Genomic DNA, 21,128 nt, shown 5'->3' on the forward strand with positions numbered 1-21,128 from the left:
GATATATTAACAAACATGTTAAGAATAAAGGGCTATATAAATGTTTTTCTTAAATAAAAATAAGGCCATTCTTACACGAATTGACGATAATCCACGGTAAGCTCAAGAAGGCTTGTGTTGTGGATACTCAGACAACGATAAATATGATATACAAATCATCATCATCATCTCCTCCTAGCCGTTTTCGGCTACAGCGACTGCTATGCAGCTGAGAGCGTCGCTGGTGTGCTCTCAGGTGACTGACGTAGCCAATATTTGCAGCAAATGTGCGGCCACATTCGCTGCAGGTCAGCACCCCTCCGATATAATTGTACGTGATGGCCACAGGTGGTCTGGCCTTTAGCTCGTCACGCTTAACGTCGAGCTCTGTGCGTCGCCTGGCTTCAAATTCACGCACCTGCGTCTGCCCAATATGCCTCCACTGTGGACGGTCACCAGCTAGTGTCTCCCATGACACAATATACAAATAATTAATTATTAAATACATAGAAAACATCCATGACTCAGTAATGAATATCTGTGCTCATTACACAAATAAATGCCATTACCGCCGGGATTCGAACGGACCATCGGCTTCGCAGGCAGGGTCACTACCCCTAGGCCAGACCGTTCGTCAAATGATGTGAAGGCTATATAAATATCATCATTGGCCTTTACGTCTATTGCAGACGATTTATGGTGTAACATACATTACACCGCCTGGGACGGAATTAAGGAAACGCAGGGATGCCCAGCACCTGCATTACCCTCTCAGCTTCACTGTCTTATGCCACAGGAAAGGCGAGCCAATACGTGTGGAGACAGGTCAGCTGCAGGAATCTGCCGCATATTTCAGGTTGGACCCTACTCGCGCCTTACGGAAACTCCATTCCGGGTTTTATTTTGGAGTATCCTTCTCCTAGATGGATTGCAAAACAATGCTAAGACGACCATCTCCCCTGTGACGAAATAGCTTCTTACTTCGTTTGTGGACTTAGTCGCCTCGTACGACACCCTATCCTATGTGAAGGTTGGCGCTATTCTAAAGCCGGCCACCACACGGCACAAAATAAATATAAATATAGGTATCAAATATTTATATATCATTTATTGTTTGCGTAAACCTAATTCAGCCACCAAGCTATAAAATGCGCGTTCACATTTATTGCACACGTTGAATAAGTATCAACAAGTTTTGTTATTCCCTTTCTGTCAAAAAGCAAATAATGGCGGTTAAAAGTTTTGAGTTTACTTTTTGTGTATTTATTATGTTGAATTTCTTCACTAGCTCAATGATGCAGGAACAACCAGACAACGCAACCCAGAAGTATTGTTTTGACAATAGCTATTTACGATACAAGTGCGGAAAAGAGGAAATTCGAAACGAGTGGCGATAAATTAAAACACGACCGATGGGAGTGTTTTAAATCGACACGAGTTGCGAATTACCTATTCGCACGTGTATCGTACAACGTTTTACAGTACATATGGCCCTTTAAACTTTTGACATACGCACGAAAAGTGCTATTTTACGCACTAGTGCGGGAAAATAGGACCATATGTACTGTAAACATATTTTTTTTAGCCGTACCTAATTAATCAATTGCCGCATTTGGGTCTCCCCAGATATATCGACGCGCATTCGGCAAAATCCGATAGGAAAAAGCTTTATGTCCGAGCAATAAGAGCGAAAAAGCCATCGGCAGGCGCCGGCCGATTCGAGCCAAGCCGAACGACGACATTTTCGCTCTTATTGCGCGGACAAAGCTTTTTCCTATCGGATTTTGCCGATTCCGCGTCGACACATGTGGGACAACGCTCGGAACCGGTTTTTTTTCATACAAAAAATACCGGTTTTATTACGTTCCTTTTCGTTCTTTGGTTTATTATTTAAATTTTGATGGGTCAATCTAATAAAATAATACTAAGTTGTATTATTTTATTTTTTTATTAAGGTTCACCAACAAATACATGATTTAGTCCTACTATTAGAATATTAAAATTATTAAAATATTGGGCTATTTTGGGATTTGAAAAAAAAACCGGTTCCGAACCCTGATGTGGGGGAATTTTACATATACGATGCACGTTAGAGATAGCAACAGGCGGGTCAAATGTACGAAAATCTATATGGAAAGCGTCTCTGCTTTTGGTCTCCCGCTTTTTTATGGCGTAAAACGGACCGTTTTCATCATCATCATCATCGCAGCCATAAGATGTCCACTGCTGAACATAGGCCTCCCCCTTACAGCCGTTCCGTACCGTTCCGTTTCCGTTTTCAACACATAGGTATAGTATAGGTACGATTACACATGCAATAAAAGATAAGATAAGATGTATTTATTGTTTCAGATTTTATGAAGCGTATTATTTAGCCAAGGACATATTCATGGACTTCTTCGACCTGTACACGGAGTGTGTGCACTCGACCATTAAGCAAGAGTGAGTAACTTTCTAGTAGAGATACCGGATTTTCGGCCTGACCATCGGCCTAATATCCGGTATCCGGCCGCCGAATATTCGGCCAGCGGAACACCTATATTTCGGTTTTTCAGGTGCGCATTCTGCAGGTTTGACCTGTTTCCTTGTAAACGTTCGCGCGGACTCATTTCTAGGTGTTAAGGATTGTAGTCTTAAAATAATTTCGCCTGGCAACATTATCGTTCAAACTTTAAAAAAAAAATATATTCCCTTCCCTTCTCGTATCGCAAATGTAACATGTCGGGCGCATCTCGCTGCGCTAGTTATTATTTTCGAATATTATCGTCTCGGTTCATCTAAAAGATTCAATTTCGTCTGTAAACTGTGTGTACTCATTGTGGAAGGCTAATCAGTTGAAGAAGCACTGCTCCTGCTCCGTTTCGGTGTCCACGCTGGTCCAGGTAACTCGGATTCGAGGTAAGTCTAGACGAGCCGAAGGTCTGAGAAGCCTGCGCCAGCCTCCACCGAGAGCTGCACCGTCATCTACAGCTCAGCAAGGTGAGTGCTTTTACCAATTGACCTAGCCTGTCCTAAGTTCCACGGTATATCGTTTCGTATCTCGTCTCGTATTTCGTTTGAATACAGTCCACATAATTTTTAAATATCGAAGTAAAATAATCCCATTAACATTTTTTGGTCCCACGATCCGGATAACTTGTAAGGTGACCGTGGTTATTTTCGCTTTAAATATCAATTTTCGTCAATAAATTGTTCATTGTAAAATCATAAAAACATTGGAGGGTAAGATTGAAACACTTGGCTTGGGCGTTTTTCCGTTAGTTAAACTATCGAGCGTTTAGTTCATAGACTAAAATTGTGTGTCGAATTAATTACGTTTCTGAACGCAACTTTTAGCTGTCATTTTTGACAAGTGTCAATTGAAAATCATAACATAACCTATCATATCAGTGTTATCGAATCAAATAGTTTTGTTGTTGTTTTAGTGATTCAATATACATATTTTTACAAAATAAACATGACACTTGGTGGGGATTCGTCCGAAAGTTTCGACAAGTGCCGTGTAGGTCGGGATTATGCGTTCGTGCGGATGGAGTATATAAAGAGTTCCGATCTGCAAGGTTATTGTTTAAAAGATGTAATTAAACTTGAAAGTGAATTTCATGCCTTTCAAATTGAATTGCTTTCGGCGATTCCAGCTGGTGATAGGTCAAGTGAATTAGAAATATCATCACAGTTCGAACAAATGGTAAAATCCATAAAAATACGTTTAGCAGAAATAAAACCTGAAGTGTTAAATAAAAGTGACAGTTGCGGTTCAAGTTCGAGTGTTAAATTACCTAAAATTAATATAGTTCCTTTCGATTCGAAAATTGAGAATTGGGTGTCGTTCATCCAGATCTTTGACTCGCTGATTCACAGTAAAAATATCCCGGCAGTAGAAAAACTGCACTATTTGTTGTCGAGTGTTACCGGCCATGCTTTCGACTTAATTAAAAATTACCCATTATGTGATGAAAATTATTTAATGGCCTATAACACACTAAAATTACATTTTGAGAAAAAAAGGGTGATTGCCAGTATATTTTATGAAAAAATATTAAACTGTGAGGCGGCGAAGTCCAAGACTGCATCGGAATTAGTTAGAGTTTGTCGAACCTTTAAGGAAAACTTAGAAATTTTATCAAAGTATCAATTGCCTGACAGGAACTTTATGTTATTTCATGCACTTTGGTCAAAATTAGATGTTAGTAGTAAGGAAGCTTTTGAGTTGCAACTTGAATCAAACACAGAAATTCCCAGTTATGAGGAATTAATTTCGTTTATTGAAAAGCGGAGCCAGGCATTAGAGAACAGCGTTGGTAAGTCGTTAACATTATCTAGTAAACCAGTGTATAGTAAGCCAGTGTCGAATAAGGCTAAGCCTGCTCTCCTTGTGCCGCCAGTGAGCAACTGTGCTATGTGTTCCGCACCGGGACACAAATTGGATAACTGTACTAAATTTTTGGAACTGCAGCCATTGGAAAGGTTTGCTCAGGTTAAGGAGAGGAGACTTTGCATACTTTGTTGTAGGCCATCACACTCGGTTAAAAATTGTAAATCATCGGTGACTTGTGGCATCTGCAAGCGCAGACACCACACATTATTGCATTTCGAAAAGGATAAGGAGTTGGAACCAACAGCTCAGCCGACCCAAGTGGCATTGGCTGTGCATAATGCAAATGCACCAAGTTTATTCTCGACAGCTATCGTGCTGATAAAAAATAAATTTAATAATTTTGTACCAATTCGAATGCTGATGGACAATGCCTCGGCTTGTAACTTTGTAACATTGAAGTGCGCTCAAAAACTTGGAATACCAATTAGAAATAATTCACCAACGGTGAACGGTGTTGGTCTGTCATCGACTGACACTTTTGGAATTGTCGATTGTGAGATAGTTCCTTCGAATGGGGACTCCTCATGCAAATTTTCGTTTGAAGCGTTCGTGCTTCCCAAGATCTGCCATGATATGCCACCAGAACCACTGAATGTGTCTTCTTGGAGGCATCTGAAGGATTTAGATCTTGCTGATCCGTCTTTCCACAAATCTGGACCAATAGACATGTTGGTTAACGTCAACCTTTTCGCTGCTGCACTACAATCTGGCGTTGTCAAGGGCAACGCAGATGAGCCCATAGCTGTCCGCACTGTTTTCGGCTGGTTGGTGATGGGTGAGTGCCCTATAAACGTTAACACTTCTCGTTCTCGTTGTCATAAAGGTTCAGAAGGTGATACTCAGAGGTGCTATCTCGTGTCGAGTCTATCATTAGACAATAATATCAAGCGCTTCTGGGAACTGGAAAGTGTAGATCCTCCCAAAAATATCGTTTTGTCGAAATCAGAAATGTCGTGTGAAAACCAAATGGAAACTTCATATTGTCGCACTTCCGAGGGTAGGATGGTAGTACCATTAACTTATGTCGACCCTCAGGATAAACCCAGGTTTTCAAATTCTCGTGAGATAGCTCTCAAGCGTCTCTTAAATTTAGAGAGGAAATTCAAATTGAATCCTCAGTTTCGGACAGCTTATGTCAATTTCATGGATGACTACCTTAGTTGTGGTCACATGGTGGAAGTTGATCCTCCCTTGTCGTTTGAAGGTCAACTTCACAATGTCGAAAACGTCCATGATTTATCGTTATCGTTAAATATTCTCGGTTTGTCGTGGCTTCCCAAGGAAGATACTTTCACATTCAAGACCTCCTTGAATGATTGTCGTTGTACGAAGCGATCGATCCTCTCGGACATCGCTCGTATTTTTGATCTTCTGGGTCTATTGTCGCCTGTCGTATTTTTCGCAAAATATTTAATACAACTTCTATGGGTTTCTGGTGTCGATTGGGACAGCGAGGTTCCTATCTCTATCGCTCAAGAATGGCGTAAATTCAAATCGCAATTGGCGGAAATGAGCTCGTTGTCCATTCCCCGTAGAATGGTTGTATCTTTCGTATCGTTACAGCTTCACGGGTACTGTGACGCCTCGGAGAAGGGTTACTGTGCTGTCATTTATTGTCGTGTCGTTCAAAATGACGGATCCGTTGTCGTGCGTCTTTGTTGCGCTAAAACGAAGGTGGCCCCACTTCGTAAATGTTCTATCCCGAGATGTGAGCTGTTAGCTGCTGTCTTGTTGTCGGATTTGATTGTCTCGTTTACAGAAGCTCTAAAAGATTTTCACACTTTTGATGATATCCACGCTTGGTCAGATTCTACTGTCGCGCTGACTTGGATTCGTTCGTGTCCATCGAAGTGGAAAACTTTTGTGGCGAATAGGGTTGCGCACATACAAGAGAACGTCCCCCCTGAAAATTGGCACCACGTGTCTGGTTCGGATAATCCAGCGGATTGCGGCTCCCGCGGTTTGTTACCTGCTGATTTAATCCAGAATACGCTATGGTGGGCGGGGCCTACTTGGCTGTCTAATCCTCAAGAATCTTGGCCGCAATCTGAGATCCTTTCAGATCAAGCCGCTTCGAACGAGCAAAAAATCTATAGTTTGTTCACAGACTCTAATATATCGTTGATTGACAACATCTTAAGCAGATTCTCGTCTTTACAACGCATATTGCGTATTTTCGCTTATTGTTTTCGGTTCATGCATAACTTGCAAAAATCATTGGCGAAAATCACAGATCCGAACCTGTCGTCTGAAGAAATTACGAAAGTTCTTCACTTTCTCGTGAAACATGTCCAGGAGCGAGCTTTCGCTTCAGAATTGCGGTGCTTGTTGACAGATAAGTCACCCCACTCTCTATCGAAGCCCATGCGGAAATTGGCGCCGTTTGTGGATGAGCGTGGAATGCTAAGGGTGGGCGGTCGCCTTTCTAAAGGAGACCTGTCGTTCGATGTGAAACATCCACTATTATTGCCTCGTGATCACAGGTTGACTACGTTGATCATTGAGGATTACCATCACCGGTTTATGCACCCTGGATTGCAAACATTGCAAAATTTATTAGCCCAAGAATTCTGGGTTCTATCGGCAAGAAGGGCTATAAACTCGGTTATTTCATCTTGTATGAAGTGCTTTCGCGCTCGGCCTAAAGTGGCATCTCCTCCAATAATGGGCAACTTACCATCGTTTCGAATTAATCAAATTAAACCATTTTCGTCAGCGGCAGTAGATTACGCTGGTCCCTTTGATACTTGTTTGGCCCGGGGCCGTGGTCTACGCACATTTAAATCGTATATTTGCGTTTTCGTATGCACTGCCACCAAAGCAGTCCATCTTGAGCTGGCCTCAGAGCTCACCACAGAGGCATATCTCGCAGCTCTGCGCCGTTTCATTTCGCGCCGCGGTCGGTGCTCTAGGCTGATCTCGGATCAGGGTAGAAACTTTATTGGCGCATCCAATATGCTCCAAGAATTCATGGCCAAGGCTTCACGTGCAGAACAAATAAATTTCGTTTTTAACCCGCCCGGCAGCCCACATTTCTCGGGGTTAGCCGAGGCTGGTGTAAAGTCAGTAAAGACACATCTCGCTCGCGTCGTGAGCTCTCAGCGCCTTACATTTGAGGAATTCTATACCATTTTGACCCAAATTGAGGCGATGCTGAACTCACGGCCTTTGTCCCCTGTCAGCTCGGACCCAAACGACCTGTCAGTTTTGACCCCCGGACATTTCCTTACTTTGGAGCCGCTCACCATATTGCCTGAAAGCAACATGGTAGATGCGAAATTAGGTCCACTTCAGAGATGGAAATTATTACAAAAGATCCATCAAGATTTCTGGCGCAAGTGGCACCTCGAATATTTGCACACATTGCAGCAACGCCACAAATGGTTCGATGGTCAGAAAAACATTGTCGTCGGGACGCTCGTGCTCATTGTCAATGAGCAATGTAGCCCCATGAAGTGGAAAATTGGCCGGGTGGTACAACTCCATCCAGGAAGTGACGGGATTTGTCGTGTTGTCACAGTTCGCACAGAATCGGGCGAACTTAAACGTCCGATAGTTAAACTGTGTCCCTTACCTTTGCAAAACTAGTGTTAATTCACTATCATATAGTCATAAGTATTAATTTTATCGTAGATTTAGATTAAAGTAAAAAATATATAGTAATAGGAAAATAAACCCTGAGCCATATCGATTCTATTTTATCCTCAGTTGACAATAACAGTACAAACTTGTGGAAAATACGTTGTATTTTGGTGGGCGGAAAATGTTAAGGATTGTAGTCTTAAAATAATTTCGCCTGGCAACATTATCGTTCAAACTTTAAAAAAAAAATATATTCCCTTCCCTTCTCGTATCGCAAATGTAACATGTCGGGCGCATCTCGCTGCGCTAGTTATTATTTTCGAATATTATCGTCTCGGTTCATCTAAAAGATTCAATTTCGTCTGTAAACTGTGTGTACTCATTGTGGAAGGCTAATCAGTTGAAGAAGCACTGCTCCTGCTCCGTTTCGGTGTCCACGCTGGTCCAGGTAACTCGGATTCGAGGTAAGTCTAGACGAGCCGAAGGTCTGAGAAGCCTGCGCCAGCCTCCACCGAGAGCTGCACCGTCATCTACAGCTCAGCAAGGTGAGTGCTTTTACCAATTGACCTAGCCTGTCCTAAGTTCCACGGTATATCGTTTCGTATCTCGTCTCGTATTTCGTTTGAATACAGTCCACATAATTTTTAAATATCGAAGTAAAATAATCCCATTAACACTAGGTTTGAAATAAGTGCGCGTGCAAGTCACTGAAATGATTAAATTGTTTTAAAATAATGAACAAGTACGATTATGACTATGTCTGTTTCTTAAATTCAATTTGTTTACTCCGAAATCAAGCAATGTTACTATCCGGTATGGCCGGATAGGCTGGATACCAGATAACTAGTAACGGGATATCCGGTGCATCTCTACTTTCTAGTCTTTGGGTATCTAACCCTCCTAAGGCACATAATAAATAATAGTACTAGGTACAGAAGACTCACTCTCTAACAAAACGCGTCTGTTACGATCAGGACAGATATGGCCGCTAGGTGGCGACAGCGCCACGCGCGGCTTCTGGCTAGCCACCAAAATTGGTGTGGAACGGACGTACTTTTAGCAGTTTTAGCTACCTGTTGCAAAACGATGAAATCGCGGAGTGAGCCACGCCTGCCTATTTAAGGCCCAGCCATACAAATGAAAAACACAAAATGTCACTGAAATTTGAACCTACTCGTATAGTGCAGGGAATAGAGTTTTTACTTGTTTGAATTTTAATGGAACAAAAGAAATGCAACTCTGTTAAAATTAAATATGGTTTAAATTTCATCGAACTGCAGAGTTACTATATATTGGACTTTGGGCCTTAGGAGGCTACAGGGTAACAAAAATATTGGGGATCCCAGGGCTCGGAACCGGTATTGCAATACAAGTTAATATCACATTATTATATTACAACGGGACTTAATTGCTTATTTAAGTTTTAAGATTTACCTCCGACATTTGGGGCTGTGCACAAATCACGGGAGGTGTTTTCGGCTACTTTTTCACCCCCCCTCCCTCTTGGTGATATATGGTGAGGTTTTTGGCTTTTGTAGGACTAGGACTAGCTTGCTAGGACGACGTAGGTTTCAATAACCAGTTTTTAGGGTTCCGTACCCAAAGGGTAAAACGGGACCCTATTACTAAGACTTCGCTGTCCGTCCGTCCGTCCGTCCGTCTGTCACCAGGCTGTACCTCACGAACCGTGATAGCTAGACAGTTGAAATTTTCACAGATGATGTATTTCTGTTGCCGCTATAACAACGAATACTAAAAACAGAATAAAATAAAGATTTAAATGGGGCTCCCATACAACAAACGTGATTTTTGACTAAAGTTAAGCAACGTCGGGAGGGGTCAGTACTTGGGTGGGTGACCGTTTTCTTTTTGCTTTTTTTTTGCATTATGGTACGGAACCCTTCGTGCGCGAGTCCGACTCGCACTTGCCTGGTTTTTATTTCCATATTCTGTTTGTTACAGTCTCATAATAGATGACATACAAAGCTATCTATTTTATCCTGCGAAGACTACTGTGGGCTACGCTCCAAAATTCACTCAAAACCGTAGATTTTTTGCTAATCTGATAGGCACGCCCGAGTTCCATAGAATGTTGAACAAAGACCTCGAGAAATTGAGGGGAAGCTTTGTAGAAAAACTTAAGAAATGTGATAGTATCGTGATGGACGAGCATCGGCTGAACGAGATGTTAGATAGACCCGTACATGGTGTGAAATATGTTTAAATAATTAAATAAAGTGATATCATTGACTCCGTATTTTTATACCTCCCTAAAGGTGACGGATGAAAAGAGATTGCATGTAGCGGAGATGGGAATGTTAAGATGGATGTGTGGCGTGACGAGAATGTATAGGACAAGGAATTAGGTACTAGGGAATCCTCCCGGTACTAAGTTTGTATGGCGAGAACCGGGAATTCCCGGTTCCGGTACTTATTTGTATAGAAAACCGGTACCGGGAGAACTCCTAGGTAATATAAGAGGAAGCCTGAAAGTTGCACCAATAACAGAAAAGTAAGGGCAAATTGCCTAGCGTGGTACAGTCAACGGTAAAAATATGGGTGTAGACAACTTACTCAAAAATTTGTCCCATAGTTCTTACTTCACTGACATAAGAGTTATGGGACATATTTTTGAGATGATTTGTACACCCATATTTTATAAGAGTTATGGGACATATTTTTGAGATGATTTGTACACCCATATTTTATAAGAGTTATGGGACATATTTTTGAGATTATTTGTACACCCATATTTTTACCGTTGACTGTACGGGCATGTGATGCGGAGGGATGAAAGTCACGTGACGAGAAAGGTATTACGAACAAGGCACGGAACCGGTTATTCCTTCATACAAAAAATACCGGTATTATTACGTCCTTTTTGTTCTTTGGTTTATTATTTAATTTTTACTGGGACAATCTAATAATACGACGAAGTTGTTAACTTTTTAGATGGTTTTAGTTTAGTATGATTAGTTATTAGTTTAAATTATTTTTGTTTGGCATTATTATTTAGTTTATATTTGTATTTAAGTTTAGTTTTTAATTAGTTGTTAACTAAATATTTATGATTGATTGGTACACTTTTGTAAAAACTAGTGCCTACGCCAAATCTTGGGATTAGTTGTCAAGCGGACTACAGGCTCCCATGAATCGTGGAAAAGATGCCGGGGTAACGCGAGGAAGAAGATAGAATTAATACAGATGAAAGCAGGATGGTACAATCAAGTGTAAAAATATGGGTGCAGACAACTTACTCAAAAATATGTCCCATAGTTCTTAATTCCCTGACATAAGAGCTATGGGCACAGATTATATAATAGTTCTTACGAACAGATACTTATCTCTCAAACAAAACGCAAATACCTACCGTTTTTATACCTACACAAAAATACAATGGAGTGACCTTCAACGCGCCGCTCCCCGCACCGCGCGCACCGGGACAACGCTAGGGTTGCTGACGCTTAGAAATGATAAATAAATACCTACTTAAACAGCGGAGTGAAATAAAAGGAAAGCTAAATCTTAAATTATACCTAATATTCCAATTATACGTTAGTGTTTGCGAAATAGTCATTTTAAAAGGTCATATGTCCCTGCAGTAACCGTAGTGTTTACGCCGTTTTATAAGCCGCGCAATGATCCCAGCAAGTATTAGTTTTAAAACTTCGTGTAATTTAAAACTAGATAGAGATTAATGTTACACAATAAAGAAAAATAATAGAAACCCCATGAATACAGGTAACTATAAGGGAAGGGAGGGTATACAGGGAATTATAAGTTAACCAGAGCAAAAATGAGTAGTAGGTACTTTCTGGTGTAAAGTTAACTTACTGTCGTTAAAATAAACATTTACCAAAATAAATTAAAAATTTGCTACCTATTTCAAATAGATAGATATCTAAAACTATACATTTGTCATACATAATAAACATTAGTAGATAATCGTAGTAGGTAGGCACACCTACTACGTAGCTTGTAACTATCGTAAAAATTTACAGTGCGGCGCGCGGTGACGTGCGTACGTGAGCGCGTGTGGCAACCAACTGGCTTGCCTATCTACCGTGAACGGGAGCAGATTCGTAGGTATAAATCCGAGCTCGCGCGGAGAGTTCCATAGGCCTGCTATGGGACATATTTTTGAGATGATTTGTGCACCCATATTTTTATACTCGACTGTACAACATACTTGTATAGGCAGTGGCGGAATTGGAGTCTTTGCCGCACTTGAGTTCGTTTTTTTTAGCATTAGAAATTAGGTAAACAATCTTGATGCGTCTTTTAATTGAAAAACACATTTTAAAAATAAGTTACGGCAAATATGTAACAATTATGAATCTAATACGATCATTTATATTATAAAAAAATAAAATAAAATAAAATATCTTTATTTCAGAATATAAAAATTCCATACAATATTGTTAGCGCCATAATACATTACAGCTAGATGTTAGTAAGTACATTAAAATTAATCATTAACACAATATTTTGACAATGAGATCAAGATTTATAATAAAATTAAAATTAATTGGAATCATGGATATATGTATAATAAATAATAAGTAAAATAAAATTGTCTAGAATTGAATTGAAGGATGTCACAATATTGTTATTCATATAAATAATGATTTCATGTCAAAAGTACAAATAGAAATAAACAAATGTCCTAAAAAATATTAAATATATCTTTTTAATTAATAATTTTGACCCAAGTGCACAGGATGGAACTATCTGGTCTGTCAGCGATTACCTTCAGTATCCTGTTGTCGCTGCGTCGGATGCGGTTTAGCAGGGATGCGACACGCTTTCGCCTGATCGCATAAAAGTCGTCGGTACGCGCCTCGGCAAACATTCCTGACGCGCTACAGAACCGTGGCAACCTCAACAGGACTCTGAAGGCATCATTATACTGGATACGAAGGGCATTATAGGCTTTTAGCGTGTAGTTGACCCATAGGCTACCCGTGTAGAATACTTGGCAGAACGCCTTAAAAAGGGTGATTTTAACTTGTTTTGAGCAACGGGCAAACCTACGAGCCAACATATTGCTTCTGACCGCTAATGCCCTTCGTTCCCTCTCCAAATCGAGATCGTCCTTGAGGTCCTCCGTCACATAGTGTCCTAGGTACTTAAAATGTGAAACCCTCTGTAGGTCATTACCTTTCAAAGCTATAGAAGGCACATGCTTAGGGTTCATTTTGTTTGACCTGAAAACTAGGACTTCGCTCTTTTTGGAGTTGTATATAAGACCGTGATTTTCTGCGTAGGCCTCACAGACACCCAGCATTTTCCTGAGTGCACTGACAGAGGGGGACAGCAGCACCATATCGTCGGCGTAGCTTATGTTGTTCACGCTGACGCCGTCGATATAACACCCCACCGGCATTCTGCTGAGCTCCTCTATCAGCCCGTTAACATACAAGTTGAAAAGCTTCGGTGAGGTTAGACCCCCCTGCCTCACCCCGCATTTCAACTTATATGCCTCCGACTGTGCTACCCCCCATCTAACCGTATTGGTCTGGTTGCCGTACCAATATTTAAAAATATCTACCACTTCACGCGGGACCTTACATGATGATAGTTTATCCCACAGGATACCATAGGACACCATGTCAAAAGCTTTAGACAGATCGAGGAAGCACGCATATACAGGCGTGCTCCTGTCAGTGTAATACTTGACGGTGTGCTTTAGACTTAAAATGGCGGTCTCAGTAGATAATCCTGCTCTAAAACCAAACTGCGCATCATGTAAATTTAGGTATCTACCAAGTCGCAAGTCAAGCACCCCGTCAAGTACTTTAGCTATTATTGTAGCTAATGAGATGGGCCTATAGTTACCTGCGTCTGACACGTCCCCGGTTTTATTTTTAACTATTGGTACGACAATTGTCCTCAACATCTCATCCGGCAAATAGGTATGACCAATACACAACGAAAATAGCATAGTTAACACTCTGGGTAAGTGTACTCCAGCGGCCTGCAGATGCTCGATGCTAAGTCCATCGTGTCCCGGTGACTTTCCTCGCGTCATACGACGGATCACATCGGATACTTCCTTACATGTGAACACGGTGAACTCAGCACCGGACTCAGCATTGCATGACTGTACTGTGGTACCCAGCGGGGACTCCACTTTGAACTTATCTCTGAATAACTTTGCTATTTCCGATGGCTCATTACATCCATTAACACTTACTGGCAGGCTAGGTCTTACGTTAAGGGAATTAGTGTGCTTCCAGAATGACTTAAAATCGCCATTTGAGCGATGGGAGGGCAAAACATCCATTTTAATTTGGTCTTGGTGGTTTTGACACCATTTTAACCTACACTTAAACCTGCGCCTGCTATCACACATGTCACGGTATATACTTCCAAACTTGGGTTTACCACAATCTACCCATTCCAGAAATTTCAATCTTGCCTCCCTATGCACCGCACTCACATGTTTGTTCCATCCTGTGATATATCCTCCTTTCCGCTTTACAGACTTTTTACAGCTCAATACAGACGCTTCCACTAAAATACTTACAATCCTACTATACAGGTGATTTATAATCACATGATGTCCCACGTTATCACAGTTTCTATTACAACATTCTCTGAGCTCCTCAGGAAGGTCAATATCACGCAACCTGTTGTTACAGACGTCATGATACTCACTCACCTGTTCTGAACTCCTCTCACCCCATATTACACAATTTCGCGGTCTATTACCTATGTTTACTTTACATCGTACAATGTTTATGTTAATTTCTATTTCCATCGGAAAATGATCAGACCAAAATACATCATTATTTATTCTAATACTAATGACCGATTTCAACACCAACTCCGATACTAAACAGTGATCTAACCACCGTCTAGATCCGTGCGCCTCACTAAGATACGTGTAACTGTCAGAGTGTAAACCTAACTTCACAATATCAGCACAAGTAAAACCATTTTCTAAACAAAATTCTAAAAGTTCCTTACCAAAGTTCTCACCAGGATGCGCATTAAAATCACCCAAGATTATCACTGATTCTACACCAGCTGTTTCAACTACGGCACAAATTTCTCCAAGACACTGTGTAAATTCCAGTAAATTCTCACTAATGTCTACAGGCATATACACACTCATAATCAGTAACTGTCGATCACTCGTGGTCACTTTAATACCCACTAAGCGCGGACTATCACACTCAATTATCGACACTGATTGACAGATATCCTTTCGCCACAAGAGTGCGACACCACCGTGGGGTCGCCCGCGCAGGATTCCCGCTGCAGTGTCCACCGCCGACGTTCCTGCATGCCCAAATCCTTTATGTATACTCCCCAAGTATGGTAGGTCGTGGGGTAGAAGCCACGTCTCTTGCAAGGCGATGATATCATATGTCTCACAGCACGTCTTAATAAAGTCGACAGATCTCTTTATAGACTTACAATTAAAGGACAAAAGTCTACACATGTTATCTCCACGCATTGTACTAGGTATGAATTGATGTGGGACTTCTTCTCACTTTACTATCGCGAGCAGTCTCCCGGCTATTCGGATTACTGCTTTTGAAATAAACATATCTACGGAATTTTATTCCGTCCGGCCACAGTGTATCATTCAAAAACACATTTAACTTGGTTTTGTTTACAAAAAATTTGTAGGCATCATACCCTTTGTCTCGCTTCATTACCACCTTTTCAAGTTTTACGACTTCACTTGTTTTGTTTCTAATGTATTCCGCTATATCCTCGCTGGTTGTATCTCGATGTACATTTGAAATAAATAGCGGTACTTTGGTTATAGCGGCTTTAAATTTCTCACTAGGGCTCGCCTTGCCAGTATTTCCAATAAATTGATTTCGCAATTTCTTCCTTTGCACTAACATCCATTCAGCATCCGGTTTATTTTCCTCCCAAGTCCCATTTTTAACAACATCAGCAAAATGACTTGACTTTAACGGTACAGGACTTGTTGTTTTCATAACATATGAAGGCGGGGCTACTAAGTTTCGATCCGCGCGATCCGTTTCGATGTCGACTATTTTATTACTTTTCCTCGCACATGGCTCGTATGCGCCTGCGCCTCTAGCCTCGTCATCGGGTGCAGGTGAGATGGGTGTCTTATTGTGTTGCCGTGCGAGCGAGTGAGACGACATATGCTTCTCAGCACTTAGTTCGCGAAACTGCTGATGCGCCGGCGGCGAGCTAGCTTCCACACCTGATACGGAATCACCACACTGAATCAGCCCGATCGGCCCGCTGTCCATATCGTTTAACATGAATGCACCGCGTTTTTTGTTTACATTTTGGCCGCTGGTTAACGAAGCGTACCTTCCTTCGTAAAAAGAGTTCTTGACCTCTTCCAACTGAGACGACGTCACATATGACTCCTTTATTGTTTTTAAATCTGACTGCATAATGAGTAAGTCTTTGAGCAATCTTGTAACATCAATATGATCGAACGTTACTGGTGGTAATTTATGTAAATCTTTCGCTACGAACGTCGGAATAAGCTCAGAGTCAGTTTCTTTGAACAACGTAATGATGTCCTCGAGATCCCTCTGCGACTTCCCCTGGTTTCGGCGCGATATCTTTCTTTTGTTCACAGTAACGGATTCAAAAAGTAACGACTTCGCGTTCACAATTTCCTCGGGTGTAAATGCCGTAGCACATATCCGTATGATACTTTCATTGTCCATCACTTCACTTTTATGCTGTACGAATGCCAGCAACTCGCTAACTACAATGTTGCAACTCGCGCATTTTAATACTTTGAAACTCGACATTTTTACGTAATAAACAACGTCACGCGCACCCGCTGCGAACCGCGCTTGATATTCTTCTGCTTTCATAAGTAACTGTAACTGATTTTTAAAAAGCGTTTTTCAATTAAAAGACATGTCAAGATCGCTTACCTTCTTTCAATTTCTTACTAATGCTAAAAAAAAACGAACTATAGGCCCAGGCCCTTTAGCCGCCCCTTTCTCAGCCCCCATCATATTGGCTATATTTTGAGTTATTTCTTGTCATCATCAGCGAATTATTTTCACAATTTGATTTGCAACCCTAGGCCCGGGCCTACTTGGTCTTAGGGCAAATCCGCCACTGTTTATAGGAACCAATCTAACTTTACATCAAAGTTACGGATGGCTGTGGCCACTGATAGCTAATATTGGCTCACAGATAATACCAAAACTAAACCGGATCCGAAAAAATGGTCCATACCCATACGTGACATCGTAAGTAACAAAATCACGTTTTATTTTTTACAAAAAGGCGGCCTCAGACGAGCGGAAGCTGGACAATGTACCGGACATCGTGTGTAAACATCTTAATATCGTGGATTTATAACACAAATATCACCTTGTGTGCGTATACCTGCCTTTGGCGTATTCGTATTTCGAAAGTATATAATGATTTGATTGGACCAATGAATTCAATATCATATTTTCCTCGGCCAAAATGCTTATTCAAACTTACATTGTCACATCCAAATGATATCTACTGGGTCAAGCAGATCTTGTCAGTAGAAAAAGGCGGCAGAAAAATGTAGGCGCGAAAGGATATCGTTCCATAGAAAATTTAAATTTCGCGCCTTTTTCTACTGACAAGATTTGCTTGACCATCTATACAGGCTGATTCATGAGACGTGAGCAGGAATAATCCTGCACACTCAGTAACTGATAATTGATCGATCACCGTCGTATTTAGGTGAAACAACCACACTTTTTCCTACTTTTTAACTTTTTGGTGAGGGCAAATTTAATTCTCTGCAATCATGGTCACCCTATAAGACCTAATTGATAAACATAAAACCTCTTTAACCCTTATCTTGGCATCGTAACACCCGTGATACATGGAACTTAAAAAAATCTAGCAGGTTCACTTTATTACCTAACAGAATAATTCTGCCATCAATATGTCGAGCTACTCTCCTTACTTATAGAAAAAAATAATTGATACGAGTGTCATTGTAAATTAATTAGTAATAATCAATATGGCGCCGCGGATACAATAGATTTCGGTTCGTACTGGAAGTTTTGCATTTATTTCTTATGTTAGTATATATTTTTCCATAATCTACATTTTGATATCTTTACTGTCTCTTAGTGCATACACATTAACAATGCCCTCGAATTTAAAAACATTTAATACACAGAACCTTACATGAAACTGTTATGTATTATATTTGATACACTGCCAAAAACTCAGAAATGTACATATCGAAAGGATTGTATTACATTTAATACATTGCCAAGTTATCGTCAAAATAGTTTTACATGATTTTTTATTTTTTTATATTTGTGGGGTTACAAAACATGCTTCAATTATTTAATATTAGTTGTCGTATTATTTAGTTATTAAACTTTGATTTCTTAAGTACTAGATGTTATTTAACTATATATTCGTACGCTGTAGCATTATTGCTACGCCGTAGCCCGTAGCACGGAAAAATATGTGTATGGCAAAAAATGGCCCCAAAGTAAAAAAATTGTATTTTTTTTTACTTATAATTATTTGTTTACGTATCATATTTTACTCAACTTTTTGCTGACGACTTTTTTGAAACTTTACGGGATCAAATTTTCCGCCCATGTGATCAGGTATTCGTAGATATAATTTATTTTTACAGGTTTAATAGTCATATGATGCTTTAGATTGCGTTTAATTAGCAGTAAATGCTAATTTCTGTTGCATTACATGTTTTATTTTTATTAAAATCTTCATTTATATTCGAAAAAGTAGGTAACTATTTTGTCGAGTTATTGGCATAGTATCAAATATGATACATATGATTTTCCGAAACTGGAAAATCCTGGATTTTTTTCCTTATTTTTTAATAGTCTAGTATGCTCAATAGGTGACAAAAAACTAAAAAAATGATTATATTTAAGATATTTTGAGCCTTGCCAAGATAAGGGTTAACCGTAATGACAGCATTTTGATTACGAAGAAAATAAACTGTCAAACCAGAGTGAGATACGAGTTTTCAAAAGTAACCAGACCGTGATGACAGTGATGACATTCAATTTTACACAGAATATCGGTAGTTTAGTATTCTAACTTTAGGGTGGCCATGCATGTCGTAAATAAATTAATAACTTTTTTTTTCAACATGACTAGAAAATTAACGTTAACCTCACTAATACTGATACGAAACAGTTGCTTTTATAATTAACGAAATGCGCAGTGTTAGTCCTGCTCACGTCTCCTGAATCACCCTGTATATGATTTATTATGAGGCAAGCGTGCATTTCGCTCGTACAGTCACTGGCAATAATATTATGTTACACACCAAAGGCCGCAAAAACATGTGACACGTTCCTAATATGGCTCTACAATAAAAAATAATGGTGGGTGGCTAAAAAATAACTGCATTCCCGTTGCCCGTTTATTTTTTAGCCAGTCTGTTTAGGTAAGTTAAGTATAGTTCGTTGAGGTTTACTTATTATACTTGGTCAAGCAGATCTTGTCAGTAGAAAAAGGCGGCAAATTTGAAAAATGTAGGCGCGAAGGGATATCGCGCCATAGAAAATTTGAATTTCGCGCCTTTTTTTACTGACTAGATTTGCTTGACCAGCTATAGTTACATAATTATTTAACAGTCCCATCGACTAAAAAACCCGCATAATACTATTGATGCTGCATTTAATAGAGGAAGCAATAAAAAACAATATTATTAAAAATATAATAAAAACAAAACAGTGATTCATTGATCGGTTAAACTTGTACAAAGAAACAAAACGCAGGAAGAGGCAAAGGATGTTACTTTAACAGCCAGGATCCATAGACTACAATCTTTCTTTACAAACCTCTTCCGTTCACAATAAAACGGACCAAAGACATCTATTCTGTTATGCCATTATTTTTTTAAACGGCGTCCGCCCGTCTGTGGAAGTCAAATTTGGTGTTTTTGTCCTACTTCCGGTCTGCGGTATTGTGGGGTGCTTCCGGTTGGACTTGGCTTCAATAGAGGATTGTTACGTGGATTTAGGTATTTTGACCGACTTTGAAGAGAATAATGAGCTATTCAGCACAGGAACAGGATGAAGGTTTTAGCTTTTATTTGTATGTATTAGGTACCTAGTTACTAAATATCGAAACGCAACGTTTTTCACAGCATGTGCATCATCAATATCATCATCTTCCTCGCGTTGCCACGGCTCATGCGAGCCTTGGGTCCGCTGTGCATTTAATCCCGAGAATTGGCATAGGCACTAGTTTTTACGAAAGCGACTGCCATCTGACCTAACCCTGAGAGGAACTAGGCCTTGTTGGAATTAGTCCGGTTTCAGCACGACGTTATCCTTCACCGAAAAGCGACTGGTAAATATCAAAATATGATGTTTCGTATTTAGTACATGTTCAGAGTTAAGTTGGTACGAGCCGGGGTTTGAACCCGCGACCTCCGGATTGAAATTCGCACGCTCTTACCGCTAAGCCACCAGCGCTTACAGTCCGTTTTTTAGCATTAGAAAGAACTTCGCAGAAGTAAGGTTGTGGTTCCAAATCCGGCACTTTTAGCGGTAATAATTTGATAATAGTCCGATAGCAATAACTTTTGAAGTTATAAGATTATTAATGTTGCCTATTTTTTACATATAGTTTTCAGACCATATACTAAACCTAATAATAATAATTTGTGTCATCCTAGGTATTTGCTTAGGTAGAAATTTAGGTATTTCTTTTTTTAAACAGCATTCGGTAAAAAGAATATTCGAGATAAAATTCTTTGTTTCCCTGTAAAAGCAAAGTGGCTTCTGACGTACACACGCATTTTGTGTCATTTTCATCCACGGGTATAATGACATTTAATAAATACCTAATAGTGAACCTAAAATGCCTAAAATAAAATTATAGTCGGTAAGTGAAGTGTTGTACTTCACAGGATATTATAATATGTTATTCAAACAAATGTGTGTCAAATTCATCCACCGCTTTTATTTTTAATCTTTTTTTTTCTTATAAACTTCATGTATCTGCCACAAAAAAAAATTCATGTTATTAAGTTTATGTCTACATTATTATAATGCCACATCGAGACAACATTCATAATTTGGGTCATTTTCAACAACGGTTTTTTACTATTTGGCAAAATAAAACTTTGCATGAACGGCGTACGCGGGGAAGGCTACCTACGCGGGTAGCGAGTACCTACTTGCTCCCTTGGAGTGGCCGGCGTTGGCCCATCGTGTAGAGGAGCCATTAC

At 40.1% G+C, this 21,128-nt stretch overlaps 2 protein-coding genes across 2 annotated transcripts; one reads left to right on the forward strand and one right to left on the reverse strand.

Annotated features, from left to right (window-relative positions):
* The first annotated feature begins 2,322 nt into the window (after positions 1-2,322).
* On the forward strand, positions 2,323-10,189 carry LOC134677767 (uncharacterized). Its single transcript, XM_063536195.1, has 2 exons — positions 2,323-2,421; positions 9,902-10,189. The coding sequence occupies exons 1-2, from the start codon at positions 2,369-2,371 to the stop codon at positions 10,161-10,163; spliced, it is 315 nt and encodes a 104-aa protein (XP_063392265.1). The 5' UTR covers positions 2,323-2,368; the 3' UTR covers positions 10,164-10,189.
* Positions 10,190-15,408: 5,219 nt separating this feature from the next.
* LOC134678047 (uncharacterized) lies at positions 15,409-16,746 on the reverse strand. Its single transcript, XM_063536491.1, has one exon. The coding sequence runs from the start codon at positions 16,702-16,704 to the stop codon at positions 15,409-15,411; it is 1,296 nt and encodes a 431-aa protein (XP_063392561.1). The 5' UTR covers positions 16,705-16,746.
* Positions 16,747-21,128: the final 4,382 nt, after the last annotated feature.

The sequence above is a fragment of the Cydia fagiglandana genome, chromosome 27 (genome assembly GCF_963556715.1).
Source record: "Cydia fagiglandana chromosome 27, ilCydFagi1.1, whole genome shotgun sequence".
Taxonomy (NCBI): Eukaryota; Metazoa; Arthropoda; class Insecta; order Lepidoptera; family Tortricidae; genus Cydia; species Cydia fagiglandana.